The sequence below is a fragment of the Styela clava genome, chromosome 12 (genome assembly GCF_964204865.1).
Source record: "Styela clava chromosome 12, kaStyClav1.hap1.2, whole genome shotgun sequence".
Taxonomy (NCBI): domain Eukaryota; kingdom Metazoa; phylum Chordata; class Ascidiacea; order Stolidobranchia; family Styelidae; genus Styela; species Styela clava.
In genome coordinates, this window is record NC_135261.1 from 6,866,872 (window position 1) to 6,886,455 (window position 19,584).

The 19,584-nt window shown below is 33.9% G+C and overlaps 3 protein-coding genes across 3 annotated transcripts; 1 reads left to right on the forward strand and 2 right to left on the reverse strand.

Moving 5' to 3' along the window:
- Positions 1 to 201: 201 nt before the first annotated feature.
- LOC120329466 (GPI-anchor transamidase component GPAA1-like) lies at positions 202 to 12,465 on the reverse strand. Its single transcript, XM_039396107.2, has 13 exons — positions 12,307 to 12,465; positions 9,146 to 9,337; positions 8,349 to 8,466; positions 7,869 to 8,013; positions 7,262 to 7,434; positions 6,484 to 6,615; positions 5,554 to 5,631; positions 5,185 to 5,303; positions 4,501 to 4,654; positions 3,950 to 4,099; positions 3,312 to 3,502; positions 2,070 to 2,231; positions 202 to 1,585 (listed from the first exon to the last, which is right to left on the reverse strand). Exons 1-13 carry the CDS (start codon positions 12,369 to 12,371, stop codon positions 1,333 to 1,335), a joined length of 1,932 nt encoding a protein of 643 aa, XP_039252041.2. The 5' UTR covers positions 12,372 to 12,465; the 3' UTR covers positions 202 to 1,332.
- Positions 10,657 to 12,291, reverse strand: LOC120329508 (huntingtin-interacting protein K-like). The gene is made up of 2 exons (XM_039396159.2): positions 12,039 to 12,291; positions 10,657 to 11,552 (listed from the first exon to the last, which is right to left on the reverse strand). Exons 1-2 carry the CDS (start codon positions 12,130 to 12,132, stop codon positions 11,302 to 11,304), a joined length of 345 nt encoding a protein of 114 aa, XP_039252093.2. The 5' UTR covers positions 12,133 to 12,291; the 3' UTR covers positions 10,657 to 11,301.
- Positions 12,466 to 12,635: 170 nt separating the features above from the next.
- Positions 12,636 to 19,570, forward strand: LOC120329486 (tubulin polyglutamylase complex subunit 1-like). The gene is made up of 7 exons (XM_039396134.2): positions 12,636 to 12,815; positions 15,303 to 15,430; positions 16,301 to 16,400; positions 17,141 to 17,338; positions 18,065 to 18,128; positions 18,450 to 18,597; positions 19,189 to 19,570. Exons 1-7 carry the CDS (start codon positions 12,743 to 12,745, stop codon positions 19,288 to 19,290), a joined length of 813 nt encoding a protein of 270 aa, XP_039252068.2. The 5' UTR covers positions 12,636 to 12,742; the 3' UTR covers positions 19,291 to 19,570.
- The last annotated feature ends 14 nt before the right edge of the window (positions 19,571 to 19,584 follow it).

The window sequence follows — 19,584 nt, forward strand, 5'->3', positions numbered from 1 at the left end:
TTATTGACCTTATGTAACTAAATTAAATATTCGAGTTGATATTATTACCCTTGTCGTCTGCCTAACTAATGAATTCTTAAAATCTTTTCCAAGTTTCAATAAGCATGAGTGTTAGAGATTTCAGTTTGCCTACGAAGCCGTGAATTTCCCATTGTTGCATCACAATCACAACAACGAAAGATCAGTGATAATCGATGTTACCTCTGGTAGTTATAAAGGTTATTAACAGCAACACACAAAAACTCGACTTCCATCAAGTACCCCTGGACATCTTCTCGCGAACCCTTGATCTTGGATTTTTTTAAAGCAAATATCAATTCGGAATTATCTATTCACAGGGCAGTTTTGATCGCGTCACATAAGGCACTGCCACTCTGCCAGGCGGCGAGTATTTTTCACTGATCGAAGACGGGTATTGCAAGTGCAAAAGTTCTAGATCCAAACGTTTGAAGGGGCTCAAATGCCCGACTGCCAAGATACGAGTACCCGTAACAAATCACCAACAATGCAAGAGTAGGATTCGATTGGACAACTTATAAACCGCTGGATAGAAACAAATTTCACGACTCATTTGATTATGACTCGACAATTACCAAGTAGTTTGAACACATTCAGAACATTTACGGTTAAGTTGTGCTGGGTTCATATCTGTCAAGTCATATCTGATAAATTTGAAAAATAATCTGTGCAAGTAATTTCATCATTTGTGCATATTCAAATATTTGATGCAGCATCCGTTTAAATTCTACAGTACAGAATAAAAAAATCAAGCTCTTCATCTTATCAGAAGAAAATTTTACTTTGTAATTGGGGGTAGAAGTGAGTACGGGGACCTGCTGAAGTATGCGCACCAAGGTGGCGCACTACTTGAACTCAGGTTGTGTAACAGGTAAGGGTTCAGGTTATGCGACATCTTAATGCGCATACTTCAGAAGCACCGAGTACGGACATTCAAAACTATTTTATCACTTCTTATTGTACACATTATAAACTAATCCAATTGTGCGAAGAATAGGGTGCAGGTTGTGCACTACACAACTTATATCTAATTATCCATTAAATATTGAATAAACAGTAACAGAGTTTCCATGCATATTATGGGGAGGCGGCGCTCTGGAAGTATGTGTATCAAGATGACGCACAACCTGAACCCTAACCTGGAACACATACTATATTTAAATTGTGCACCATCTTGGTACGCATACTTCGGGGGCACAAATAATCTCGAAACAGGCGAAGGGCACAGATGTTTCAAAATTGTCTTTGCTGTTATGAAGAAACCTAGAATTGGTACGAAAAAGGTCAAGCCTTTGAAAAACAATTAAAAATCAATCAAGATTCTCTGGTTAAAGAAAGTGATAAAAACCAGAACAACATCCAGTTTGGATACAGAAGTAAACAAGCAAATTGATAATTCCAGCTATTGCCAAGCAAATATTGTTCGTATGGGCCTTTTAAGATGTAACTCGCAGATGCCCAAAAGTCTGTCTTAATGTTGAAGAAATATTGGTTTAATGCAGCCGAAGTAAGAGCAACCACCACAGGTGATGCAAGTATTGCCATAGCAGCATAGAGCGGTTTCAATCTATAAAATACAATGGAAAGTATGAAAGCAATTTGTTGAATCACAATGTTGGTACCTTATTTTAAAAGCAAATCAGATTAGAAAGCTGCATTTACACAATATTAGCTCCACAAAATCAATATAATTACAAGTTTGAATCTGTGATCTCCAGTTGTAGTTCTTGTTCTAGTTTACAGATTATCATTATATCAGAATGAATAGGATATTTTTCGAACTGTGAGATCTTAGAAAGTAGAACAGCCCAGATGCCCATATTAGGATTGCCTTTTTCAGTTCCAATATTTTGCATTTTGAGAGTATCACATTCCCTACATTCAAACTTCAATAGATGTTTTGCTTGTTCCCCAAAGACTCTTATCTTATATTTGAGAGTAAAATTTTCAAAAAATCTGCCTAGTTCAAGGTCATAAGAGCAACTCATTGAAACAGTTATCCATGCGAACGAGTGATTGACTCAGAATCTAAGTAAATATTACAAAATTACCTTCTTGAATTAGGACTGATTGAAGTCACAAATGGGACAGAGATAACAGCTGTTACCATTGCCAAGGAAAAGTTCATAACTGCAACACAACCAAGAGTAACTGCATATAAAACTAATGCAACAACTCGCAAAAGATGTAGTGCTTTAGAGTCTGGTGAAAACCTGAAAATATGGTGCAATTATCAGATATTAAACTAAAAAAATTTAAAAATAGTCCAATATCCTGAATACAGTCAATTTGGGTTATGTCCTGTAGAAGGCAATGTAATGGAAAATACTGGAAAGTTGGAATAAACAGAATTTAATTGTTTTTTTTTAGTTTTCAGAAAATGAAGAAAACATTTTTTGATGTAATGTGAGACTAAATGCGATAAATTTAATTTCTTCAGCGAAAATTATTCCTAAACAACATCACCAGTCACTATTCTAACCCTTTCCGTGCGGTGGGCACGTATATGTACCCACGACAAAAGTCGCTAGATTGCGGCGGGTACGTTGATGTACTCCGCTGTTTTATTTAGCAATCGGTCGCAAACTGTTAGTCCAGTTTTTCCGGGTTTTAGTTTATTGATAAGAAGTCTTCTTCGAGATTAACATAAGTGACGGTAAATCTCGCTTTTGTTTACAACGGGAATTTTATTTGCGGCGGAACGAGGGAGTGTTTTTAAAATTTATGCAAATTTCGGTGTTTTTTGGGTGGTAATAGAAGACATATTATCCCTTCCATCTACCAAAGTATTTTGAGTTAGATTACGAAATCGCTACAGCAATATTATGCTATTGTTTGCCAACCACGAAGCTGTAACAGTAAAGGATTTAGCGTATATTTCTATTTTTTATCACGGTTTGAAGTTTCAACTCCCCCCAAAAAAATGCCTTTTTTCTATCCGGTTTGTGACTCAGACTACCACTTTTAAAAAACCTTTTTTTTAATCTCCAATTGCAAGCTCTTCAAATAAGCTTTCCAACGAGCCGTCAGTGGGCAGCAGAGGATCATTAGTTTTTCGTTAGTCGATCGATTAGTTGTTGGGGTACAAATGCATAAAATCGGCGTAGCAAATACGATTATTTAATAAAAAATAAAAATCGCATGGAAAGGGTTAAAGAATCCAAGATGTATTTTTGCAAATAACTATACAAGAAATACTGTTTTCAGGCCATTTTGCTTGGTGAGAATAACAATAGATATATTGTACATTCAATATATAAATGTATGGATTTAAATCAAATTGAAATTCTTACCTGAATATCGATGTGAATGGTAAAGCCAATGATACCAGAAATGTAGATAGGAATATCAAAACAAGACTTTCATCAACAGGTATGTGAAACATTTCGGACCAAGCAGATGAAAATTTAGGACTGAAGTACAAAACAACTCCAACTAAATGACAAACTGCTAATATATAGAACAATTCCATCCAGTATGAATCCTGTGTAAATGATATACATAAACATAGTAAACATAAGACCGAAATTTACAATTATGTAGCGAGTAGAAATTTTACAATTTCAATAAATCTTAAATTGAATTCACTGTGACCTCACATGTAGTAGTGCAACAAAATATTTTCATTAAGTTTTTTCAAAATCAACTGAAGTATGTAAGAAAACGCATGTTCAAAGTAAATTTTCAAACAAATAAACATTTCTGCTTGCTTCCTGGAATTTATTTGAAACCAATAAGTTCTCAGATAAGGTTTTTTAACATAGGCTATTCAAAAAGAGGGACATATTTTTGACATGAAAATGAAGCAAGATACGAAATATTTTAGAGTCATTAGTCACTCATGAATAAGAAACAAGCTGTGCTTATTTTCTAAAAGGATCATTTGCGATGTTAAAAAAGAGCCACATTAAATCTCTTTCAAACTTCGTACCTTGTTGTCAATGTCAACTGTAGAAGGCAATTTTCTTGATTTTATTATTTCTTCAATAGATTCAATTTGCTCATCATCATTGTCTTTGACCCCTTCCTCATCTTCCTCTTTTTCGTCCTGCTTCCTCATTTCAAGCCAAAGGCAAAGGGCGTGAGTTAGGGTTAAGGAAAAATTAAGTTATGAAATGACGTACACACATAGAGAATTGTGATACTGGTCACAGAATGAATTTAATAACACATCAGCTTTGCAGAAAATTATTGGATGTTAACCAGACACAATGAAGATGCAAAGCTGTGCTAAGCTATACATGATCCCAGATTCACAATAGCTGTCGTGACATGCTTAAATTATAACTTGCCTAATATAAAATAACAGCATTATAAGAAAATGCCTAACATATGCTTGGCCTCTTGTTAGCGGATATCTTATGGTCTATGTATGACTTTTTATAGCTCGAAGCTTAATATTAGTTACTTGCTCATTAAAAGTCATCCAATAATATTAAAATAACAAGTAATATTATAATATTTTGTTGTTTTAAAGGATATTTTTAAAGTAGGTGCAAGTAGTATAAGTCCAAATGGAGGCATGTACAACACAATACTGATAAATCTATCAGTTGCCGATATCAGATAGAAAAAGTAAGAATGATGAAGTTTCTCAAGTAAGTTGTTCAGACTTCTGAATATTCCTTCTGTCACTCTGAAAATAAACAGTTTTGTTGGAAATATGTAAATTAGCAACAGTTTTAGTAAAATTGGATGGGAACATTTTAGGAGGAAATATTTTATTATAGCTTTTAAACCCTGGGAGAAAGGAAACAAATGGGATTTATAATCTACAGGCCAATATAGATAATTCCAACCCACAAACCAGATGAAAGATATATTTACAATATAGTAGTTTGTGATTTGATGCAAAATTGTGAAAAATAGCAGCTCACAATCGAATGAATATAGGTTCACATTCACAGAGAATGGGGTGGTTCATCTGACCGCTGGACGGTTGCAGCTTCCTCCACCATCAAGTCCGAAAAATAAATAACTGGCAAACTAATATCTGACATGAACTGGTAACCGGACAAGAGGGTGTGGTTCGCCATATGACTAAGCCCTCTCATCGCTTTCCTCTCCCCCTGGATAAATATGTGAATCCTATCCTATCCTAATGAGTGAATAAGAAGATATTAAACAGCAAACAAAAGGGCTGTGGTACTATAATAATAAGTGTACCTTCCAATAGAGCCCAAGTCAATATCTCCATATCTTGATGAGTAAACACCTTGAACTGATAAAGATTGTATGTTGTGTTGTAGAAACATGGCATGATTTATACTTGAAAACCCTTTTGCCTTTAATAAAAAAAGCACAAAACATAGAATTATTCGACAGGCTTTTATAATAGGTACAAGAGCAAGGGGCAAACAATTGTTTTTGTTTACAGACTGATTCACCTTTATTAAAAAGAGTTTCCAGCCAAAAAATTGAGATAAAAAGATAAAACACAGATGAAGGCTAACAAGAAGTATAGAAACATGAAACCATATGAAACCTGATTTGCCAAATTAGCGATGTAAAATGCAAGCATTATTGAAAGAATACCTGCTTTGACATCATTTTGACTGTAGTTTTCAGTGATTGTAAATATCCTTTCATTGAAAGTGGATGATATCGATTGGTCTGAAAATGTTTATGAAAATATATTGAATCATAAATATCTATGAGTCAAGGTTAAATTCTTTCTATCATCGCAAGATAGGACATTAAGATAAACACTGCTATAAATATATTCTTTACTAGGGCTACCAGGTCCATAATTAAAATCAACCTAAACTGAGAACTGGAAAACAGAACGCCTCACGACAGGGTTTCCCAAACTGTGGTCCGCGAACCCCTGGGGGAGCGGAATGACTGCACAGGGGGTTCGCAACGATATGGAAGGAGTCTGTAACAGATACAAATAGATTATAATCTTATTGAATTAGCGTTAGCCTGCCAGTATTTAACATCAGTATGTATTGATTTAGACTTCCAAAAGTTTTATTCTGTCAATAGAAACATTATTCTTCCTCGTTGGTTAGGCACAAAAATTAATACAACATAGAAAGAGGCCATGAGGGACCATCAAAAATAAGATTCACAGGAAGGGGTCAGAGGCCTGAAAAATTTGGGAAACCCTGCCTCAAGACAAACTGTATTTAAATCCACGGTGCTCCCGAAGTATGCGAACCAAGATGGCGGACATCGAAACGTAACATGGGTAACAGGTTAGGGTTAGGCGATAATTTTTTTCCAATTTTCCTTATTTTAGTCCTATTATCAGTTCGAAGACTAGCCAAGAGCCTCCCGTAGTATTTATACCTAAAATCATGACCTAACCCTAACCTAGTACACATATTACATTCCGATGTCCGCCATCTTGGTTCGCATACTTCGGGAGCCCCAAATCCACAATAAAATCTCTTAGTAGTGAATTGAAATGTCTAAAATTTTGTGATAAGATCAAACACTAGTTGGCAAAGGAACACCAACCGTTAAAACTCCTCCAACAGAAACAGGAACTCTGTGTTTGTTGCTTAGTTTAGTTAAAACGTTGAAAAGATCAAGATTGGGAAGTTGACCATTATTTCCAACTACTTCAGCATTTATGTAGCTTGTTGATTCCTGGAAATAAAAATGGTTGCAAAATAATTTTTTATTTATTTTAGACGGGGGTGTGCACACCCCTGATTTTAGGGAAAAGGAATTTCATTTCAGTATTTCATTGAAACCAGCTTTTTATATGACAGCAGAATATGCCCTTTACAGAGGAGGCCATTCAATTGATTAGTGAGATCGTACTACGTCCCACTCCTGTATAGGTCAGTTTTCGTCTGTTCCGTCCCAATATCTGTTTGAGGTGGATTTGGCATTGTCGGCTAATGAGAAGTCTAACATATATGAGAAGATTAGTTATGAAGTAATTTGAAATTAAATACTTCAGCTCAATACCAGTACTTGTTTTAACATTACATTTTGTTTATGATGAACACAAGAAAAATGCAACAAAACAAGTACTGGTGTCAAGGAGACTAGAGCTTTGACTAGACTCAAGTTAGACTTGAACCTGCTATTATCAAAGACTCTTTAGAGACTTGAATTATCTTAATGGAATGACGCGAACACATCATGAACTAACCGCCAGTAAGACTCAACTCCGAGATTGAACCTACTTCGAACCCCGGTGACCTGTGACTCCACTTGGTCTGCAGCTCAACTTCTACTCAGAAATATCGTACAATGATAAATATTATCATAAAGAGGAACAAACCGGTAAATCAAGGACTAATGCAGCGAGGATAGATCCTGCTCTTTCTTCTAATGGTTCAGAATTGATGAAATCAGAATTCTTTGTGTCATAATATGTTTGCAACCATGCCTGTGCTCCCAAGTATCCGGTCTCAGTGAATAAAAGTACGATGTCTTTTGCCCAATATGGTTGACCTTAAGAACAAATTTCAAAAAAATTTTATGATTTTCAAGAAAAACAAATGCAACGTCTATTCATGCTCTCACTCCAAACAAGGCAAGCATCCAGAGATATTCAAGGATATATAATTAGCTGATATAATTGAAAGAACCACCGTAAATCTTTTGGGATTCGCCTATCTAAATTTATTACATCCTGGGTGAAGCAGGGGGCATGAAAACAAGGTGCAAACCCGTGGGGAAGACCATTTAATTAACGCAATGATTCTCACTCATAATGCAAAGGGTAATATTTCTCTATCTCTACTATTCGTATAGGTTTACAGGATAATTGTGGTCGTTAACCATTTTAAAAAAAATTCATTTTCCGAAATCATTTGTTGAAAGCTGTATTGCATTTTACGACTAAATCGAACTACCCATTCTCAAACTAGCATTCCATTACTCACTTCTTATATTACTTCCAAACGAAAGCGCAAATCCAATTGCATGATTATATTTCCCTTTAGAAATGGGAATATTCAACACAATAGATTCAGTACTTGATGCTCTCCCAGCACGAATGAATCCATAAACATTTGTTCCATTTCGAATCTTTCCAAAAAAGAATATTTTAGTCGGAATCATTTATTGCAAAATAAAAAACAATTTTGTTATTGTTTAGGATAATAAATTTATATTAAGGTGATGCAATTGAGCAGATCTCTATCAAATTTTAGACGCTATTTGGCAAGGCGAAATGGTCGAAAAAAAAAAAAAATATTTATTACAGGTATTCGTTGCATCAGTATATTATATTTTCAAAGTATTTTTCAATATTCTATTCTATGGATGATGGTCTATCTATTTCTACAAAATATCCTCTATTCAGAAATATTGTATGGCCATTGGACAAAGGAAAATAAAATTGCATCTGATGTATTAATTACCTGTTGCACAAGTTCCCCATTAACTGTTTGAGGCAATGGAGATTTGATAGAAAACTTTTGTTTATACGAGTTGATGCCAAATTGTTGCATTATCTCAATCAATTTATCATGAAGAACACTGAATAAATAATATATGGTCAAATGTCAGTACTTTGTATTTAGTTTGTAGGAATACCACATCAAGGTGATGGAAGACTAAAAACAATCCTGGTTTTTGACAGTGAAACAGTTGAAATATAAATTGTAACAGTGATAAAAGAAAAAGGACGAGCAATATATATTATGCAATTGAAGAGTCCTGCTGCAGATTAACACTACACCAAGACTAGCGCAAAGGCATTGAAGAAGAATTGGGAGTGACTGACCGACTGACTGAGTCTCTACTGAAAACAATATATTAGATAGAAATATAATAATTTCAAGAATGAATGAATAAATAAGTTTATATATGAGTTCATATATACAGCCCACATATATTATTAATAAAGAGAATGAACTGATACAAAAATTTGGTGTAATGGAATTTCAATCCACGTTGAGTTTGACCTTTAATGGATTGCGTTTTGATGCATACAATTTGAGTCGCATAGTGTTGCATATTTTCTTATTATCATCACATAAGTTTCAGTTGCCATAATTTGAAAATGCATGATCGAAAAAAAGCGATGATGAAAACACTTTGCTATCCTTAATAAATTCATGTACTACCGTCCCCAGGGCATTTCTGTTTCTGCAAAAAAAATTCAAATTAAATGTGCCATTTCTAACTTAGTTAACAATTGCATATTTATTAGTACCTGCTATCTCCATTCTTTACAAGTGCCGATATAATCTTATTATACTTCAGTGCATCCCTGGTTTCTCCAGCTCCGAAATGTGATTCCTGTAATCCAGTCAACAAAGCATTTTCGGAATGATAATGGTATTCACTGAGGTCTCTGTATGGTAATGCCAGAAATGCAAGAATCCCGATGATGTAGCTGGCAACACTGTGAAAACATGTGCAATGCGATGATATAAGGAAATTGTAAAAAATATGCTCATACAAGTAGAAAGAAAGTCATAGCCAACTTGAATAACACGTCTAGTGTTTAGCTTTTCGTGACTTGAATGCATTTTCAATGCATGTTTAGTTTACGTAAAGCACCGCTTCGAAACTGATTAATTAAGAATATCAAGTTTAGCATTGAAATAGGATTTTATTAACTTTTTTTTTATATTTATATCGCTCCAAACAAGGCTCTGTACAAGTAAATAGATAGTTCATCTTAGAAGAACGGAATTCTTTCGCTTCCGCATTGCCAACGCACAAAAAAGTTTGGTGTCCAAAAAGTTTCGCCCGATATCATAGAAATACCAATCGCAAATTTGAATTTGAAATTTTGTTGTATGATTAATGGAGACTATAACATCCAATTAGATACAGGCTGACTATTAATCTTTTTTATAATTAAAAAAAAATAACATTGGATCATAAAGAATTTATAATCGGGCGAAACTTTTTGGACACCCCGTATTATACTCTGGGTAAGATAGTGGGCATGAGATATAACTTGCAATGCCGAAAAACTCCCAACTCTCTCTCTGCATGATAAGTGACCGCCCATTCAAACAAGGCGATAGGTTAAGTTATGGGTTCCTGAAAAGAGTCCAACAGCTTTGACTTTCATGTATAACTAGAGAGATGGCAAAAAGATTTGCACTTATTAGCAATGTCATCATTGCAATGCTGAAGGCCCCCTTGACTACACTCACCAATCACCATTCATCAAAGATACAAAGTGACCTGCGTTATCTGAATAGAATGACTTGTACTCGTCAACTAACCATCAGTTAGAATTACCTCAACAATTTATTCAATTTCAGAACCGACTTGGCTCACTACTATGTGTTTAGTAACTGGCTCGGCGATGTGGCTCAACGGGCCACCGGGCTAATTACTCTGCATGGGTTCGCAGGTTCGAATCCCATGCAGGGATGGTTATGTGCGGACTGCTGGACTCCTCGCCGTCGTTGGGTGGTTCACGTAACCGCTGCGGCTTCCTCCACTACCAAGTCCATGCTTCCGAAAACAAACATTATAACTAATCCCATACCTAACTTGGAATGATAACCGGACGAGAGGCCGTGGTTCGCCATATGGATAAGCCGTCTTATCGGCTTTTCTCACACCCGGGATAAATATGTAAATCTTATCCTATCTACCCAACAATGTTCTAAACTTCATAAAGCAGCATTTTTGATAAAAACAAATGACAAGCAAAACAACGCCTGGAACAACCCATTATCCACAAATGATCCCATACTATAACTTTTCGAAATAGTTTATTGTATACCCAGATTTGAACCGATTGTATCAACATCACGTTATATCAACATTTTGAATTTACAAAAAAAACATATGATTGAAAAATCATCAAGAATATCAAATCAATTTCGATAGTATTTGAAAAAATATGTTTTCATCGAGTTTTCAAATGTGTTACGAATTGGAAATAAATGACCAAGTTCAGGGGCGTACAATATTTTCTGTCAGTTGGTGGGTCATATAACCAACTACAGACATTTAGCTAGGCAACAGACAAAATTTGTTTTTATGTGAACACGAATAATGATCTATTTCATAGAGAAGAAAAAGGTTTACAGGACTTCATATTACCAAGCAATTTTGTTTGAAGAATAATTGTAACTAGAACAAAAATTATTATTTGGAACCGAATAAAAATAAATATCAAGGCTGTTATTATGTTAATTGTGAGACATATCCTGAAAATTTGGGGTTTATACTGGAACATAGTGTTTTAGGGGATGCAATTATTCAGTAAATTAAGTGATGAGCTTTCAATACCACTTCTATTTTAATATGAAATTAGGTATTATTGACTCTACAAGGAAATATTGATCAAGATGAATATTTTCAAACAGGCTGCAAAATTTTTACGAATGTGTATATTCAAGCTTTCACTAGAGCAGTGAGTGCGGCAACCAAATTTCCACCATTTTCTCTCAAAGTTCGTTCAGCTTTTTGTTTCGTGACTTCAAGTTCATTTATGATAAGTTCAACGTCTTCTTTCTTTATTGGAACTTTTGCCAACTCTTTTTCTTTTTCCAGTTGTAAAATTTTCTTTTTCTGCCTTTCTGTCCCGAGATTAGCAAGTAAACTCGTTAAATCTGTTCCAGAGATCTCTTTCTCTTCAGCAAAATCTGAAAATAGAGCATAAAAAAATAACCTTTTTCAATCATCAAATGCCAGTGCCAAAACTTCATTCAGTCATTAGATAACTTTACGTTGAATTTAACGGCGGTAGAGCGGTTTTTATGCTTTTAAAAATCTCGCATACATATTACTCTTCAAACACAAAGTTAGTTCAAAAGACGATAGAAAAGATTTAGATATAATGAATCCATGTTAACTATACAGCTATAAGATATAAACAATGCATACAGGCATATGCAGAATCCTGGAATTATATTTCTCACTGTTAAATTATAGAAAAATCATGTTTAAATACAGGTACGATAAAAAAAAATTGAAATTTCTAAGCATTAGTCTGATTGTGTTAAGAGACCCTATCAAAGAATAGTTAACTTACGTATTATTGTATAAACACACATTCAGAAAAATGTAGAAATAACTAAATTCAGAAATTTTGAAATGTAGTCTAACAAACAGGAAACACAGAAACATACCAGTGACTTTCTCCAAGTCAGCTGCACTTTCTGCATCGTGCTTTTTCTGCTTTTCAACCTTATCATCTTCTGGTGTGTTATTAACTTCTGTCATATTGCCGTATTTCCGATTGAATTAACGAATACTTCTGTACTGAAATCCTGAGTATCGGCGTAAACCTAATATTTCTCAAAATTTACGTAGCGATGTTACGGTACTATACAGCTATACTGTATTGCATATAGGCGCTGAAAATACAAACAAAATCATGAAAATAAATGTGCTCACCATATTTTATTAACATTCTTCAACAGAAAGGTAATAATCCGACTCTCCTTCGGCTTTGAATCCATGATTTTCAATGCGAAAGAACTGGGAAAAGCTTGGAATGTATGTTAAAATGGGCGTAGCGAAGGCGTTTTTTTAACTGAAAGACAAACTAGTGAACCGTTCAAAACGTGATTCGATCTGTGATATACCAGATTCTTCACACAAAATTTACGCTTTGAAATCAGAAAGTTTGCTTCAAAATAACGATTTTTGTTTATTATTAAAAGAAAAATTGTGATTATTGTAAAATTCGTAAATTGATAAATTTATTCTATAGAAAACAATAATTAATTTTTACAATGGATTCGATATTATTTTTGTAACCAGAAAAAATCTGGCATGATCTATTGAAATCCTGGAGCAGCCTTTCAAATCTCCAACCTAGAAGTCTCAAATGGCGGAAAGGAGGAATCAACCTGTTGGTCAGATGGACCAAGAAAAAAGCACGACACACCGTGAGTTCTTAGGTAAGTTAATAGACTCTTACCTGCACGTTGGCGCCAGGAAACTGCATGACGTCCTGCACACTAAACTTTTTAAACATTGTTGAACCAGACGGTTGTTGTATTATTCTTTAATTGTAGCCTAACTATTTTATTTGAAGTGTATGTTGCCAGTGATTCATGTGGAATTTAACATTTCATACTGCTGTACTGGCAGTCTGCTTTACCTGCAGAAATTTCAGAATTTGGTGACCCCATATGCTAAAAATTAACATGCTCAGCAATTTAATTTCGTTAACCACCAGACCACGGTATCTCCATACTAGTCTACAATTTAAATACATTTATTTATTTCCTTCACCTCAAACTAAATAAACCAATTTTTGATCTAAAGTCTGGAAGTTAATGTCTATGATTTATAATGAAGGGGTAGAAACAATAATTATTTTTCTCGTATTCTGATTAACTTGCCCCTGTGAAATAATAGTTTTTGGCAACCACTCCGCTATCTGGCTATCATGCCCATTTTTTCATTTTAAATATGAAAATCTGAATAGTCCATGTATTTTCAATATTCTTGCTATGATGATGCTTATTTTGGCACTGTCTGAATTATAAGTAACTTTGGAGGTTTTCTCTTAATGTTGCTTAATTCATTGATGACAGTCTGACATATGCGCTCACTAATCTGAATGCAAGATTAATAGATGTTTGACTTTATAAAGAGTTGATTTGTAGAAAATGAAGCGTTTAGAAAACCTATGCTCAATATTTCAGACTGAAACGGTTAAATAGAAGAAATATTTTGCTCTTATCTTGATAAACTTGGTGTTATAATAATTTTTGACACTAGTTATGTCCATTTTAAACAAAGCTTTGTAACATTAGAAATGAAAAAACAATGACTAATTTAGTTTTATTGTTCATCTAATTTTCATCTTTTAACCTAATCCTCCCGGTTTGACGCATGCGCGACGTTTCAGACGTTTTGCAATGCTGTGTGTATACCATGAGGTCTGGAATGTTTGTTATGGTCTTGCTTGAAAGGAAATCTTATTCCCCACACAACGATATGAGAATGAACCTTATATGACATTTAGAAGTGATAAAATTTCGCTTACATATCACGCGTGTACTTCCCGCTGCGATATAAAAACGTCGCACAACAAGAAAATGATTCCATAAACCTTGGCGTTGCGCGCTAACCAATAACAAAAGCTAGTATGATAAGGTCTTATTTTGAAGGTCATTTTATATGCTACATAACATAGGAGAGTGGACATCTCACAACGTCAGGAAGTTATAAAAATATCGAGTCGTTTGATCGCAGCTGCCTCACCGAAAAAAAGTTAGGCGTTTTATCTCGCAAATTCTCCTTGTCTGACGAGTATAAGCTTTTATGATTCATAATAAATGTTTTATTATGACTCACAAAAGCTTTCAACGCGATAAAGCACAAACAAACAACCGATCGATCTATCAAGCTTAGCCTGGCCTGATTCGATGTGGTGACTTCTCAAACGGAAAATTTCCAAAACGCTTGAACAACGCGCGCTATGGAAAAGCGTTTAGTATCATATGAAAGAGAAAACCAATGTGCAGTCAACTGTATAGTCACATTTCAGCTTTACAATAGCTATAGACGTCCAACAGCTGATAGAAAGAGAGAGTGTAAATATTTTTGTTATTTTTTGACGTTACGAGAGACCTCTTGAAAGAGGTGTTTTAGTTTACGGTCCTCCAGTGACATCTAGCGTATAGTACTCTAAAATACCTTTCCAATGGTATATAATTATTGTATATTGGGTAAATTTTGGGGGTCGTATGACATTAATAAAAATGTATTCAAAATTGGGCTCGATTGGGCGTCTGAAACAGGTTAATAGCGGCAATACATCATAGGGTGCCACAGCTGTATAACCTCTGAAGTTTTCTGTGAATCCCTCCAGCTGGCAGTACAACACAGTTCTCTGATTCCAAGAATAGCCCCCACATTGGAAGCCATCTTTTATAACAGTTCGTAAAAATTCCTCCATTACAAGACGGTCTTGACCTCTATATTGGCAATCCCACACTGCGTAATAAACTAAAAGGAATCGCAATATGAAAACATCACCATTGGATTTCTCAGGAAAACATATTCTTATTTACCAAAGAAATAATTTTACTGTAGCATTCAAGAGTTTTTAGCAAAAAACTGCAATTTTAGTCATGTGATGGCCGCGAATAAATGAGATTAATATTGCAGCAAGCATGGCTTGATCTGACGTATGTTGTCGTCCTAGATGCCCATGAGCAATGACCCTCTACATCAGGGGTCGGCAAACTCTGACCAGCGGAGCAATATAATCCGGCCAGCGACACTTCACTGAATTAGATTAACAAAAAAGCTGTATTGACGATTATATTCTTCATGCGAATGACTTTCAACCTTTCATTTTGGCCCACGAGCAACAAAAGTTGGCCGACCCCCGCTCTACATGCTAACTCATTTATCAAACCCTTTTTCAGAAAAATTCAGCGTTCGACAACAGATGAAAGATGCTTTATTAAAGCTGGTTGAGAACAGACCTGAAGACCCACTGCTTTTTCTTTCCAATTTCTTTGATACTGTTTCTTCAGAAAACCGAGCTGACAGGGTACGATTTAGTATAATTTTTATAATGAATAAAGTATAATAATTATAATGAATCTAGAATTTATTCAGGGTTCAGAGAAATATACACCCTAAACTGAAAGTTATACTGTAAAAGTACAGTTGTAAAATGAAATTGTTAAATAGTATCTTTTAATATTATTTATCTGATTAAGCTATTTTATTCTTGCTATGATGATGCTCTTTTTGGCACTGTCTGAATTATAAGTAACTTCAGAGGTTTTCTCTGAATGTTGCTTGATTCATTGATGACAGTCTGATATATGCGCTCACTAATCTGAATGCAAGATCATCTTCCTCTGTGAAATGAGAGTAGAATTATCATTTAAATTGAAATTCATTCAAAAATTCAATATGGTATAATAATGGTATCATATAACATCTGTATGAAAAATTCAATTTCAAATGTGTCAAATTCTGTGGATATTTATATTTGAAGCTTTAATAAATGTATTAACTCCAAGCTCATATACGATAAACTGCTACTCCAGAAGTATGTGCACCAAGATGGCGGACACCGGAACGTCGTATGTGTACCAGGTTAGGGTTAGGCCATAATTTTATTCCAATTTTCCTTATTTTAGTTCTATAACGGGTTCAGGGACTAGCCAAGTGACTCCCATAGTATTTGTACCTGAAATTATGGCCTAACCCTAACCTGGTGCACATACGACGTTCCAGTGTCCGCCATCTTGGTGCACATACGTCTGGAGCGCCGATAAACTATGTATGTTAAAATGATGAAAATAGGAAAAAACAAATTTGTAGTCTTAAAATTTTTTTTCTGATCATTTATTTTACCTGAATTCTGTCTATCTTGGTCACATGCTCTTTTTTTTAATTTTTTTTCTAGATTTCTCATGCTGCAAGAACGTTAAAACTGTCTCATCATTCGAGTCCTGCTTTCAATAACAACGTTATATTGGCATACGATATTCTTAGTGCACCTAAAAGTATGATTTTCCTTTATAGTATATTTGATTTGTTAGCAAATTTTTTCTAAACATCAATTCTTTGCAAACAAATTCTTGCTATGATGATGCACTTTTTGGCACTGTCTGAATTATAAGTAACTTTGAAGGTTTTCTTTGAATGTTGCTTGATTCATTGATGACAGTCTGACATATGCGCTCACTAATCTGAATGCAAGATGAATTGATGTTTGATTTCATAACGAGTCGTTTGTTAGAAAAATTAGAGTGTAGATTAGAACAGGAATGGTCAAAATCGAAATGGTCAAATTTACTATACCAAATACATTCTGAAATTATAATTTTGAATACAGAATAAAACGGGGCATGTTCCACAGAAAATTCATATATATACCATTTGAAATGAATAAAATTATATTTGATTATGCAGAATGTTCGAAATAACGTTATTCAATATTTTCTTATTAAAGTATAAAAAGTAAAACTAATTTCATTTTTTATCTGGCTTTCTCATGTCACAGACTCAAGGTGACAAATTTCCAAATGGAAATATACTAAAAAATATTTCTAAATCAGGAATTAAATATATCGAATATGATTGATTTCAAACGATTACATGCAGCCTCTACTTGGTGAGGACCAATTTGTATAAATTTTGATTGGGCCTTTCTGGTTGATACATCAATTTTCCATACATCAGTTTTCCCAATCCAAAATTGATTTCTCCAGCAAAAAGGTTTATACATTCTTCTTTCCTTCAGACCCAAGTTCGAAGAAGCTTGCAAACAAACGTTCAGGAATGTCTGGAGCAATACATGAAGAATTTATCAAGTTTATTTGTTCCGATGTTCCTGATGAATTAAAAGAAAATCTTGTTGATAAAGTTTGTTGCAAGTGGAATGAAATGGTTCCATATGAAGTTTTCAAATACAGTGTTACTGTAGCTTATGTTTTGTTAGGTACGTGTACATTTTTTCATTTATTTTGCAAATTGTGGGATTTTTTGGATATTTATGTCTTGAATAGCAAGTGGCGTTTGTTGTTGTGCAAGTTTGATCCCAATTGGCAATTACCGTACTTTTTTAAATTTATTTTAAATTTTCTTATCCGGTAATACTTGAAGCATTTGTTTTTGTCATCATAAATCTAGATATAGATAGTGAGATATGCAATAAATTGATGGATTTTTATGATGTTTGAAAGATATCTTGAAATCTTATTATCTACATCTGGGGTGTGCAAACTGCGGCCCGCGGGCCAAATATGGCCCACATAAAGAAAATTGTGCGCCCGCGGAGAAGTGCCAGCTAGCAAAATCCTGTTGCAAAATACACAATGTTATAAAAACTGTATTTCTCATTGAATTCGTTTACAGTCGGTGTGACAATCAATTTGAATAGCAGTTTTTTCTTTAGAAATTTATTCGTTTTAACTCGCATTTCTGCAAGGACCCCTAGCAATGCCGTAAGATCAATAACAAAATGAAACGATTTTTCGTGCCTGCAACTACTAGAAAAGCTATCTTAAATAAAGGTGCCGACCCACGGATGCACTCATTTACTTTGTATCTAGCCTTACTGTGATGAAGATTGCACACCCCTGATCTACATTATTATTTTTCTCAATAAACAAATGACTCATTTATTTTCAATTTTTTTTATTTCTCAACAAACAATATTTCACAGATTTTATTGAACTCTCTGAAGACTTGTTCAAAACCCTGAGTGGAAAAAATGAAATGGCCGACAGGTTTGTTATTATTTGAATTTTTTGAATTTTCAAATCAGATCATTTGTAAAAATATTTTCTTGCTATGATGATGCACTTTTTGGCACTGTCTGAATTATAAGTAACTTCAGAGGTTTTCTCTGAATGTTGCTTGATCTATTGATGACAGTCTGATATATGCGCTCACTAATCTGAATGCAAGATTTCCTTTACTTTTTGAACAATTTTGTCTTAGTTTATTTTGCCAAAATTACCAAAGGAGTTTTATATTACCGGTATTTCCAAATTTCCATCCCAATCAAGCTTAAAGTTGATTCCTTAATTTAGTTTCCATATTTCCAGATATTTATGTGATACTACTGTTGAAACGTTCAGTGAATCGTTGCTTCGAAGCAACAATAATTTTGTGAAATCTGATGACAATTTTTCTCACGCAATGGAGGCAGGAAAGAAATTGAGACCCGATAATCTGGCCTCTGCTATGTTGCAGGTATCGACATTCGACATCAATATTATATCTGAATAGTGAATTTACTAAAATTTATCTTTTCGTCTGATTTTAATTTTGTAAATTGCAAATTTTGCATTTGCATTAAGATTGCATTGCTTATGCACATGATTAATAATAATTATATTACTTGAATAATAATACAACTACCAAAAACTTTTTAAAAACTTCAGCAAAGATTCTCCATTTTATTTCAGATTTTTAGGAGTATTCAATTATTAAGTTGAAAATTGAAATTTATTCAAGTTTGCATTTCTTAATTTGAAATTATTCAAAGATGTCTTAATAATTCCTATAATGGTAATTATGAAAATTTTACTCACCAAATCTTGGAATGTCAATTTTTAATACAATATGAATTGTATTATTATAATTTATCAGTAAATTTGCAAGAAAGAGGGAAAAGCTATTAAACATATTTCGACATTCTCTTAATTTCCCTGATACCCTTTCTATTCTGATGAATAGTTTTAAGAGTTATGACGATTTGAAGTCTGTGCTTTTATCTTGTTCACACTATAAACTTGTGAATTCATTTGCGGTTACTTGACTGACACAATTCTTTAATTTCAGGCGAAAGAAGATGAAGGGGATGCAAAAAATTTAATGGACGAATCAGAATTTCTTCATTTAATGACAAATGTTTATCTTAGTAATGTCAAATGTTTAAAATAATGTAGTACTGTGTTTTATTCTTATTTACACTGTGCCATTTAGGTTGTTGAAGTTTTATTTTCTAGATATCTTTTCTATACTTAGTAAAACCATTTAGAATGCCAGGAAACTACTTTATTTTAAAATATTAAAATAGTTGAATGAATGAATATTTCTAAAAAGGGTTGTTATAGAGAGAGATTAGTTTGATTACCTCAGTGAAATGGTATTGAAATGATTTTGCTCTGTTAACGTTTTCCATCGTTAAAGTTATTTATTTATATATATATATATATTTATATTTCAACCGGATAT

Coding starts and splice junctions, on each gene's coding strand:
- LOC120329486 (XM_039396134.2), top strand. CDS start 12,743: ATGGCGGAAAGGAGGAATCAACCTGTTGGTCAGATGGACCAAGAAAAA. Junction 16,401..17,140: donor TATTCTTAGTGCACCTAAAA/GTATGATTTTCC, acceptor TCTTTCCTTCAG/ACCCAAGTTCGAAGAAGCTT. Junction 18,598..19,188: donor TGGCCTCTGCTATGTTGCAG/GTATCGACATTC, acceptor CTTTAATTTCAG/GCGAAAGAAGATGAAGGGGA.
- LOC120329508 (XM_039396159.2), bottom strand. CDS start 12,132: ATGACAGAAGTTAATAACACACCAGAAGATGATAAGGTTGAAAAGCAG. Junction 11,553..12,038: donor TGACTTGGAGAAAGTCACTG/GTATGTTTCTGT, acceptor CTCTATTTTCAG/ATTTTGCTGAAGAGAAAGAG.
- LOC120329466 (XM_039396107.2), bottom strand. CDS start 12,371: ATGGATTCAAAGCCGAAGGAGAGTCGGATTATTACCTTTCTGTTGAAG. Junction 7,435..7,868: donor GTTTGGAAGTAATATAAGAA/GTGAGTAATGGA, acceptor TTTGTTCTTAAG/GTCAACCATATTGGGCAAAA. Junction 4,655..5,184: donor GACTTGGGCTCTATTGGAAG/GTACACTTATTA, acceptor GTTTATTTTCAG/AGTGACAGAAGGAATATTCA.